General features: G+C 38.4%; 1 protein-coding gene across 1 annotated transcript in view; it reads left to right on the top strand.

Annotated features, from left to right (window-relative positions):
• Positions 1 to 347: 347 nt before the first annotated feature.
• The window catches only part of pdzrn3b (PDZ domain containing RING finger 3b), a 90,234-nt gene continuing 78,471 nt past the window's right edge, over positions 348 to 12,110 (top strand). Inside the window, exons 1-3 of the mRNA XM_079432621.1 lie at positions 348 to 1,208; positions 3,700 to 3,786; positions 6,189 to 6,296. Of these exons, the coding sequence (XP_079288747.1) occupies positions 495 to 1,208; positions 3,700 to 3,786; positions 6,189 to 6,296 (909 nt within the window). The 5' untranslated portion in view covers positions 348 to 494. The remainder of the gene's footprint in view (positions 1,209 to 3,699; positions 3,787 to 6,188; positions 6,297 to 12,110) is intronic.

Raw genomic sequence — 12,110 nt, 5'->3', positions numbered from 1 at the left:
AGGGTGGAGAGAGCGCTGTACATTCACTCCCCCACCTACAATCCCTGCCGGCCGGGGACTCGAATCCGCAACCTTTCGATTACGAGTCCGACTCTCTAACCATTAGGCCACGACTTCCCAAAACTCATTTAAAATTCATTCAAAATTCTAAAGTGTTTCACTTGAAAAGTGTGCTTGCACTATATTTCTTTGTATGAATGTTATTTAGTGAACAACTTTCATACATTTTAAGTTTGGCTTAATTTTTTAGGCTAGTCTAAGCCCCTTGTTGAGTGCGCAGTTCTTCTGAACGTTACGGTACCCAAATCTGCAACACTTCTCTCCCCCATAGGAAGTCTCAGGCAATTAGTTCAGTCAGTAGAAGTGCTCGTACTAGTCTACTCAGTTTCTCTGAGCTCTTCTAATGACTTAGTCCGAAGAGCGATTAAACCCCTGTGCTATTCTGTGGGAGTCCCGGTTCCGTTTTGGATTGTCCCTTAAAAAAAAAAAAAAAAATGGGATTTGAGTTGGATCGTTTCAAGGGGGCTGTGGACCCAGACTTCAAATGCAACCTGTGTAATAAAGTTTTGGAGGATCCGCTCACTACCCCGTGCGGTCACGTCTTCTGCGCCGGCTGCGTGCTGCCGTGGGTCGTCCAGCAGAGCAGCTGCCCGGTCAAATGTCAAAGGATCTCCACCAAAGAGCTCAACCACGTCCTCCCTCTGAAAAACTTAATATTAAAGTTAGACATTAAATGTGACAATCACGCGCGGGGCTGCGAGAAGATCGTCAAACTCCAGCATCTGGCGGAGCACGCGGAGATGTGCGATTATTCCCCTGCCAAATGTAGGAATAAGGGCTGCAGCGAAGTGCTCAACCTTAAAGATATGGATGCTCACATGCGTGAATCGTGTGATTACAGAGCGGTCGGGATATGCGAGAGTGGATGCGGATTGATGCTCACTCACAAGGAGCAGAAGTTGGACAACCACTGCTGTTTGAAAGCCCTCAAAGCGCACAACGGCGCGCTGCAAGGGAAAGTTGTCAGCTTGGATAAGGAGCTGAAGAAACAAGCTCTCAAATCGACTAAAAGAGAGAAATCACTTTTGGCTCAACTGTCGGCGGTTCACAACGAGCTTCAGATGACAGCGCTGAAGTATCAGAAGAAATTCACTGAATACAGCGCCAGGATTGGCTCGCTGTCCAAGAGCCTCTCTCCACCGTGTAAGGTAATATTCAGCTTAATAACTCTTACAAACATTTACCATGGTAGTGTTCATTACTACATTAAAACTGTGGTAAAGCGTAGTATTGGCCACCACTGTCGTCAAATAAGCAAAATGACCCTAAAAGTAACTTGAATGAAATCTCATCATAATTTGCATGATTTTATGAGATCAATGCTTTATAACATGGAAGTTCTTTTTGTATTTTGCTTTGTTTTTTGCTCTAGTTTTCCCTCAGAATAAAAGTTTTAATGTGCTTTTGTTCTTTCCCCATATTTATTTAGATGTTTATAGTCAAGTTAAGCTTCAAACTCTGTTAATTTCTTCTTTTTTTTTTCATTTCAGCACTGTTGGCATAACTTGTCAATTGCAAGTGTGATATTGCTTTTTAGTTCTAGAAACAGGTTGAACAAGTAATTAATATCCAGTGACTTACATTTAAGGCAAAATTTGGAAAGTGACTTCTTGCCAAACCAAGCTTTGCGTGTAGTAGTTTAATGAGCTTGCATAAACTCTGGCCTGGAATAGCATTTATGAGTGGAGCGGAGCGACGGATGATAACGTCCTCGCTCAGAGTTCCAATCCGTCAACTACAGCTACACTCCGACTTTTCCATTTCACCAGGAGAGAACCCCGCTTCGAGCGAATTTGAAGGCAGAAAATCAGGGTCGCGCCGACTTTCAAAACTAACTCACTTTTGGCAAAGCTAAAAATTAGAATTTTAGAATTATTATTGATGTTTATATTCAGCAATTTTATGTTAATATTATTCAGACTCTATGGGAAATTCTATGTTGTTATTATTATTATTATTAGGGCTGTATATGCTTGCTTGTTTGTTTGTTGATATTAATGTCAGATTTCTATTTGTTGCAAGTTGCAAAAACAATGTTTTTTTTGATTGATCAGATTTTTTTATGTCAGAATTTCCTCCAACCCCCGAAATAGGCTACACTTTGCATATTTAAACCATGAGATTATAAGATTTAACAAACGTACAGTATTTTATTCATACCTAATTAGTACATCAGTACATGAGGTATGTACTTTAGTGTATACTTCAAAATGGCCAGATTTGAAGACTTTGCTATGGCACATTTTTCTTAGTGCAGTATCCTTGCCATGCCTTACATCAAGTGCTATGACATCTTCTGCCATGTGTGATGCCCTTCAGATTAGCTATAATATATTCTCACCTCAGGACACCATTAGAGCATGGAAAAATGTCAGTGAGTTACACTTGTGACAGATAACCTCCCTTGACCGCTCTATGAAGGAGCACAAGATCCTAAGGCAATCTCCCAGTGAGTGAACGCGTTTATGGGCTCTGAATGATGTCTTAGTGCCAGCGACTGCCTTCCTGCTGGGGAATGTAGTCTCTCTTGCTGTTCCCATCACATGCTTCATCAGTCAAGTGAGTTGAAGCAACGCAGGGCTGGGAAAAGGAGGGCGATGATGGGGAGCTGACATTTGCAGGATTGGGCCTGTCTGCTGAACGCTGTGCTGTTGATCTAGCTGCTCCAGAAGAAAAAAAAAGATATCACACAAGTTTTCAAATCATCACTGGAGCATTTCAGCATGTATTATGCAATAAATATGTATATGTTTGTTTGTTTTCACAATTCAAGAGAATGTATTCTTTAGATGAGTCGTGTTCTGACATCATTCCACACTTTTGTTATTTACCAAACTGACCTGTTCTTATACAGTAATCAAACTGAAACATATTAGCAGAAAACCACTAACAAAACCAAACAACAGTGATGTGCAATTATTTGACGTGGAGTCACTGCCTTCTACAGATGTTGTTTCCCATGGAATTATGGGATTTGTTCCCATGACCTGGTCCAGTGGGGTGCATTCCTCACTAGGAGGCATACACTCAGCAAAGATAGTAAAGAGGACACTGTACGTGCATGCCATTGATGTCTGTATTATATTTAGACACTGTATTCTGTGGCCCACAGAAATGACAGCTGCTTTAGTCGCTGATCCTATGCAGTGTCACCCCAAGCGAGGAATAAAATGCTGACACCACTAGTTTCTCCACGTTCCGTCGTTCATCTGTTGAGAGAGCCGTTTGCTGCAAATGTATTAATATACTCTACTGAATGAGCAGGGAACAAGGCATTAACCCTTAAAGCTGCCGGCAAGTTGACAGCTCCTTTTCCAAGATGCTTTAAGCTTAGAAGAATTATGTAGTTTGCAGAATATGATTTGCAGAATGACTCTAAGAGGTGTACCGCTTTACTTGTTTGGTCACACACCACTTTTGGTCACAGTCAATAAACCGTGATACCTGCAGATGATTTAAGAACTTGTACTATAAAAACACACCCTGAAGGGTTACATTTGACATATTACGTTTGGAAGCTCAAATGTTGCTATTTCCCAAATGGAAATGCTTAGTAATTTCATTGGTGTTTTTCGCTTTTCAAAGGCTTTAAATAGAATTATGTGTGAATTAATGGTTCATGGTTTCCTCTTTTAACAGGGTGGAGAGACCAAAAGTGTCACAGCTATACTCCATCGTGAGACTGGATCTTTAGGCTTCAATATCGTTGGGGGACGGCCATGTGCGGTAAGTTTAGAAATATTTGGACCTTCATCATATGTCATTAGCTATGGTTCTCTCACCCTGTTTTTTATGCGCATTTTGAAGTATCGCATTAGAAACGAGTATTGGAAGCCCCAAATTAAAAAAAAATAAAAATAACTAATTTGCAAAAAAATGTTTACGCTCGCTTAAGGTGGTTTTTGACTTGTCCGAAAAAGTGTTAATGCATATAATGGGAGATGGAAACTCATTTTATGAATAAATTCCTCCATGCAGAATCGTGTGACTTTGCGCTATGGGACTGCATAACCTGACTAACCAGCAGACTGATCTCGTTGCACAGCATCTGAAATGTTTTGATCATTCTTAAATGCCCGAGCAAAGTCTGTCGTCAAAGTAGTTCTCTATAATTGCCTTCTAGAACTGTATAGATGCCCAAACAGCAGGCATCCATCACCTCCAATTTTTTTGAAGACGATTTTGCTCTCTTTTGACTCGGATGAAAATGGTGCTTAATCACAAATTTTTTATGTGATATTCCAATTTTGCGCTTAAGTTACATTTGCAACTTTAGATGGAAACCCGACTGTTGGCTCATTCTATTTCCTGTTTCAGCCCCAGGTCTACTCCAGGGTTTCCCCAAACTGGGGTTTGTGAGTTTATGAAAAGCTAATAATTAATTAAATCCTAAAAATATCAAATGGAAAAAAAGGCTTAAAAATAAAAACAATTATAATAAACACTTTTTGTTTACCTGCATGTCATGTGACATTAAATGACAACAAGGAACCATGAACATGCAGATGTTTTGATAAATTATTAAAATAAGGATTTTAGCTCAGAGGTGTTTGGCTAATGTAAAAAAATTAGGAATCTCAGATCACGCATATATTAATAAACATATTTTAAGTCTCTAGATTACCTCATGCCATACGCACATGATCAGATTTTGAGCTAGTCTTAACCAACCCTCAATTATGATGATAAACAACAAAATATAACACCGTCCTTTAATATCTGTCAGGTTATTTCAGATTCTCAGTGTATCACTTGATAACTAACTTTTAAGTGGAAATGGCAACTCGGAAAATACAGACATAAATTATATCTAACATATAAAGTGCCACTTTGGTACGTCGGTCCTCCCTGAAGTGGTAGTTGTGGTATCCATATCAGTGTGAATAAGCACCAAACCCTTTAAGAAGTGTTTGTTTGTGGTTCGTATGAAATAGAAGTGTGACGCACTTTGGTCTGAACTGGACTTTTGCAGCAAAACCTTCCAAAGGGGAAAACTACTACTACAGCCAAGTTTCCAAGGCTTCTTCTAAAACCCAGATGTTGCCTCATCACAAAGACAAGGCTTTATTTATTTATAAAAATTCACTACTGTTATAACATATAGCACAAATTGCTATGGCTGAGTTTATGCTAAAGTGGAAGAGGTCAGTCACTAATGAGTGACACAAATGGCTGTGTCTCTTAGCAACTGTACAACTACTTCAACGTGGCCATGACCCCTCCCTAGCAAATGTTTGACATGCCAGCCGTCCTGTCTGCTTTTAAGTCCTTAGATCTGTTCTTAAAACTTCATGAGCTGCCTATTTAGAAAGCATTTTAAATGTCAAAGGTGCCAAGAATTATAGGAAGCAATGTTTATTTTTCTCTCTGGAATACTTGATTCTGATTAGTCAGTCACGGCATTTAGCGGGCAAATATTTTTGAATGTTATGCATATTTAAAATTGTATATTTTCTGTTTAAATTTAAAAAAAAAATAGTAGAGTACTGCATCTTTAGTGTAGGACATCAGGTCACTTAATTTCGTTAACAGAGTTCATGTAGCTTTATTTTATTCTACAACATATTTAAATTGGTTGGGAAAGGATCCTCTGGTAAATAAGGATGTTGTTGTTGTTGTAATGGGTAAGAGGGAAGGGCTTACAGTAATTAACTGCAGAGTTCACAGTTTAACTTCCTGCGGTTTCTCAAGTATTCCATTAAAAATTACAGCACAGTGTCACACAACATGGCACAGAGTTAATGTGGTTTGATGTGGTTGGGGGGTGGGTTTAGCAATATTTTGGCGGAGGTTTTGCTATAACCTTCCAGTCCAGGTTATAGTTTCATATAATGAATGGCGATCATCTTTTTTAGTCACCCCAATCCTCCTACGAACACTATAGGTCTTTCATTTGACAGTGCATTTGCCAAGAAGCTAAACAATGGAGCACATTGCTTGTACACCTGCAAACAATTATTTGTGTTTTGGATGTGTCTTAAAGGGAGTCTTTTGTTATTCATTTTATTTTTATTTTGCTATAAAAATTATTTTGCACCTATAACCCTACTAAAGAGGTTTATTGGATGGTATTTCAGATTTATTGATCTTTTTTAGCTAAATATTGCTGCCTTGTTTTTGAATTTCAGGATAATAAAGATGGCACTTCGAATGAAGGAATCTTTGTGTCGAAGATTGTGGAAAATGGACCAGCGGATAAAGAAGGGGGTTTGCAGATCCATGACAGGATAATGGAGGTAAATACCTCTGTTTTATGCCAGATACTCTGGCCTAACCAAGATTCACTGCAACAACTTGAGAGATTTATTGATGATTTCCTTTCCATGATAAAAATGAAATTGTTGTGCATAGTGGCGCAAATAGAGCCAATCATAACGTATATGATATGCATTCACAGTTATGGAGATTTTGGGCCAATTAGATGTGTAGTGCAATGTCGTTTGTTGCAGTCATGGCTGGTTGGGACAGAAACTTTAAACGTGTTGCACCATGTCGGGACAAAGTTTTAAATCTACGATTTTTGCCAATTACAGCTCATTCTGAAAGGAACATTTGTACAAGCAGGTGTTGAACATAAATACCTGTAAATAAAATATTTAATGCATGTTATACCCTACAAATGGCTGTTAAAAATCTTCCAGCCCTGACTATTTCAGAATATCTCCATTTGGTTGTTCATTGTAATTTATTAGAAGTTGTTTACTGACTTGTAAAGGAATCCTTCCTGGCTGACTTCGGGTCAGAAGGCTCTCTCTTACCTTGGAACAAAATCTGGACTGTTTACAAAGGCCAAAAGTTCCCAGTGGTCACTTTTAAGGGTGCATAGAAAGTCAGCCCTACAAAGGTTGCTTTTATAGCAGCATGAAACTCAAGTGTGGGACAACGATTGCATTGAGTTCTCTGTAGCATGTTATAAATATGGCCTGGGTCTGTGCAATTGTTTAGCTAAGTTAATGTAAATATTTTCACTCCGTGTAGTCGAATCATCATTCAACGAAATGGTAGCTTTCACCGCAAGATTTTTTCCCCTCAAGATTTAGTTGAAAACCTCACTTTTTGGTTGCGAGATTTATTCATTTGTGTTTGACATCAGTATATGCAATATGTAGGATGAGGAAGTTGTGCCTGCTCTTGTACTAACTTTTAAGTGCGGTCTCATGCAGTGTGCTAACCGTAAGTGTCTTAAACTCTCCTGTTCGTTTAGATATGCCGTAAGCCCTTGAGACAATGGATAGATTGAGCCACCTAAGGCGACAGTAATGCACTCGGCGCCTGGTGACTTAAGACCACTAAACTGGGGGGCGCTTGGGTCCCAGATTGGTTAATGCATTGGGCGGAAATGTGCTAGTATGACTTACGTGGAGGAAGGGGCCAGAGTGAGGGGAAAAGCTTTGGATTGTGCTTAGCATGCCAACTGCTTTGCCGTGATATCCGAGAGTGTTCCTTGTGGATGTCACCTACATCTCTGTTTTTTTTTTGTTTTTTTGTTTTTAAAAAGGACATCAACTTAACAATGCATAGATATTTGAGAAGGGTTATCGGTGACTGGTTTAGTATTTTCATTGTACTGTAAACTTTTTCAAGATATTTTGCTCTAGGATGGCACTAGACCTAGAAAGTCACTTTTTGTCTTTGTCTTTTGAATAATTAAGGTGAGTCAGCATGCGTGCCAGAGCATGTAAATACATAAGGAACATGAAGCACAAAGCCCTAGGTCAGTCTATTGAGTAGACCTTTAAAATTTATAGTCAGAAACTCTCTCCCACAATGCAAAGCTGTTCCCACCCTGTGCAGTCAGTTTGGATCATGTGTACATTGTAATAACATCTTCTGCGTCCTTCAGGAGATTTATTGATGGTTTTAAAACTACTTTAATAATGTTTCCACCATTCAAAAAGGATGCAATAATGCTTTCCTTGCTATCGTTGACACCTGAGGTAATGTGGTCTCTGAGATCAAAAAGCGTTAAATTACTTTCTGTAGAAATACAATCACAGGGGAAGAATTAATGCAAAATTGCTTACAGCAGTTTTGTTTCCATTGAAATTTCACTTGTACGTTTTTAAACTAACACCCTGTAGTCCTATCCTTTATAGCCCATGAGAGTTAGACTCAGCTGGAGTTTGCTGTTTAAAATATCTTCCTCCAGGCCCCAGTACTCCTCAGTCTCTCTTGCTACATCAGCATTTTATCATCCATCATACGGATTCTCCATTTATTTCCTTTTTTCCCCCACAGCTCATTTGGATACACATGTATTATTTGGCAATTGTGCATAGGTGCTAATATGTTACTGTCATTTTGAGGTTTAGCACCTTGCTGCATGTTGTTGATGTAAAATTATGAAATCCTTTTAAGTTGTTTCTTTAACGTCATTTTTCCTTTTTTTTCAAAAGGGTTTAAAGTAAGTCGTGACGTATTGTATTGTCAAGTATGGTGACCCATACTCGAAATTGGTGCTCTGCGTTTAACCCATCCAAGTGCACACACACAGCAGTGAGTAGTGAACAATTGCACACACACACACACACACACACACACACACACCGGGAGCAGTGGGCAGCCATGCTGCGGCGCCCGGGGAGCAATTGGGGGTTCGGTGCCTTGCTCAAGGGCACCTCAGTCGTGGTATTGAGGGTGGAGAGAGCGCTGTGCATTCACTCCCCCCACCTACAATCCCTGCCGGCCGGGGACTCGAACCCGCAACCTTTCTATTACGAGTCCGACTCTCTAACCATTAGGCCACGACTTCCCACAAATTTAATTAAGTATGCCCAATATATAAGTTTCATCTTAGTGGCCAAAATTCACCAAGTTATTTTTTAAAAACCCATCAGTATTGTGAATGCCATTTTATCCTAATTTTTACCGTTATTTGCGGTAACGTCGTCTTTTAGTAATGCTGTTAAATTTAATCTTTTGCAAATCTAAAAATTTAATTTCACTTTATACTATAATGTTGTGATTCCTCAATTCACTTGTAACATGTAAACAACTAATTTTGTACTTAATGCACTTTAATTGTTCAGAAGAAGTCCAACTAAAATATACTGAAGTATATCTGATTGTGCAAAAGTGGAACTATCGCAAGTATACTTCAGGTACACTTTAAATACATATCTTGCATTTAAGGAATTATATTTATCAAGGATCATACTAATCAATAGTGGAATCAAAACACATTTTAAGCTTAATTTTAAGAAATGAGCATTGTACGTAAGTAGTACGCTCAATAATGTTTAATTATACTTTTTTATCAGTAAGTCTTAATTTAATAGATTTGAACTATACTTAGTTTGAAATAAGTGTATTTTAAATATATTGCTAAGCATTACATGAAAATAAGTATCAGCTTATTATCAGGATCCATTTTTTAAACTTTGGTCAGTAAGCAACCAGCAACATCATAGAACACGTTAGCAATATGCATCATAACATTCGTGACTCATTTAAACCTACTTTAATAATGTTTCTGCTGTTTGAAAGGGGTGTTATAATGCTATTTTTTTTTTATATGTTTGCCATTCAAGCGAGAGACTGTTGGGTGACTGGTATTCACTGATCAGTACAATGCATTCTGGAGTTCCGAATTTTTCATAGGGTGAGCAGGGCCATCACGGTATTCAGCGGGCTTTGTGCACATGTTCCTGACAGTAGTATGGGTGACTCACTGAGCGAACATGAGAAATTTCAGTCAGGATCCCACTGCACAGATCATCTGGCCCTTATGAACAAGCTCAAATAAATTTCACTGCCCGACTTTATAGAAAGTGAAGGAATGTTTAATTGCTCACATCTTATAGGGAGGGAATTGGGAAAATCATGAGAAATCCCCTTATTCTTCATCTTCTTTTGGCCTCAGAGATGTTATGTGCACGTACATGACATGCCCATAAAGATCTAGAATCTCCCACGGCTGTCCGATGGAGGAGTATCATGGCAGATGTCCCTGTTAAGCACCAGCAGATGAATAGCGCCTTGTTCGCTGTAGACATTTATTTTCTCATAAAAAAAGATGTAAAAAGGGAAGAAAAAAAAAATGGTGCTGTGTTTGAAACTTTTCACACATAGTAGTCGTGTTTGCCTGCGACAGTTTGATTTATGCATGATTGGATTTAACACAGCGCTTGTGTTTGGAAAAACCTGTTTATTCCAGACCTCAGCTTTAAATTGTAATTGTTTGTATATCACACAGGGATGCCTAGAAAAAGATTGCAGTCAGTTGCCTTCGCATTAGAATAAAAAATTATGTACTTGTTAACATTTTTTAAACTAATTTGTGCTATTCTACATTTTCAACATAGTTGATGTGCACTAGCATCACCAAATGGAGTAGCGCAAAAAAAAAAAAAGTTTTCCAAACATGGACCCCAGTCCGCCATTGTACGGTAAAACAGGTAGTCTTGCGCCATTCGCCATTGGTTGAGCCAGAATTTACATTTCAGACCACTCCAATAAACAAGAGCTATGTTAAAGTGCTGCAGAGTCACAGTGTTTACACTTGTCTGGGAAATCAACCCACAAATAAATGGCTTACTCATAGATGTCTCTAAACATTTAGCTGGGATAGAATGTATTTTAACCTCAACAAAATGGCACACACCACCTTTAAACGCATTTCATCTCAACATAAGGGGTGTTAGGAGTACAGTATTTGGCTGTAGTACCTTTAGCTGCTTGTGTTTTAATGTGTTTTCGTCATAAAACCATGTTTTGTTTAGTTTTTTTAATCCAAGTGTAGGTCAGGGCTATTTTCAGGAGCATTGGATGTGTTGGGGTAGAAAGAGGTCATGGAGATAGACTTGGTTGTAAATGTCACCTTGTAAAAGCCTGCAAACAGACAAAGGTCAGAGGTTGAACAACAACCAGACTTTAAAAAGCAGCTCCACTGAGAAGCCAGTGTTTGCCATCTGAAAGAAGCAAGAGCCCCAACATAACAGAAGATTGGTTGTTTTCAAACAAGAGTTGAGTATAGCTGGGAATATTTGAGAAACATTTGCCATGATTTTGTCATTATACTATAGTATATATTGATTATCGCTTTTAATTAGCATTTTATTTGGCCTATTACATTTCCTAAAGGTCATGCCATGCTAGTTTTCATCCTCCTCAAATATAAGAGCACTTGGACAGATGTTTTAATAGCAAAATAACTGTCTTGTTAAAAATTTGCTTCAAATACGTATAATGCATGTGCAGCCTTCTAGAAACAACAGTGGTTCTTTATCTTTTTCTGACTCCATATAGCTGTAAGGTTACCCACAGTGTGTGTTTAGTGTGTGTTCGCTGTCAGATGTGGCGTTAAATGGCGTGAGGGGTGAGTGGCAACATGAAAAGAGTGGCAGCTTGAATAGATATGTTAAGAGTCTGGAGAGGATGGGGCACATTGCTAGCATGCAGATGAGTCCTCAGTCCTTTGAACTCAGGTTGTTAGCATTCTTGTCCACTGATGATTAAGAAGAACCTTGTAGATCACCGCTGTAATGAAGGACAGAAGAGGAAAACATGTATGAAATGTGCAGTTGGTTTTATAAAAAAGGAGATTCGGGATGCCCTGAGTCTTTGAGGGAAATTTATTTCAACTTCAGATGATATAGGCTTGATAGTCCCCTAGGATCTTTCTTTGGTTTTGTTTTGGGTGGAGTGGTTTAGAAAGGGCTTGGATTCAAAGTGTTCTTTATTCACCTGTCATTCTTTGATCACAATTCTTTGTGAAATGCTGTTTGGGTGAATCTCATAAAAACATGCAAAATTTTAACCTAATAAAAAAATAAAAATGCAGAAGCATTTAAGACTATTTTGTAACATTTCAATTTTTTAAGTGTGCAAAATTAAATTTTCAAAACACTAAAGCAAATTTTCCAACACGTTTATCATTACTGCATCTGGAGTCTAAACACTGATTTTTTTTTTGTTTGTTTGTTTTGTAGTTCTGTCCTTAGTGACAATTCTTAGTAATATTAATACAAAATTTTGAATTGCATTAGAGGAAAAAAATTAACAGTACTCCATCTCATCCCGTATACTCTCTACTGAAACAGGCATTAACC

This window comes from Barbus barbus (genome assembly GCF_936440315.1).
Source record: "Barbus barbus genome assembly, chromosome: 13".
Lineage (NCBI taxonomy): Eukaryota > Metazoa > Chordata > Actinopteri > Cypriniformes > Cyprinidae > Barbus > Barbus barbus.
The sequence above is the reverse complement of the archived record's forward strand: the minus strand, read 5'-3'. Positions and strand labels throughout refer to the sequence as shown.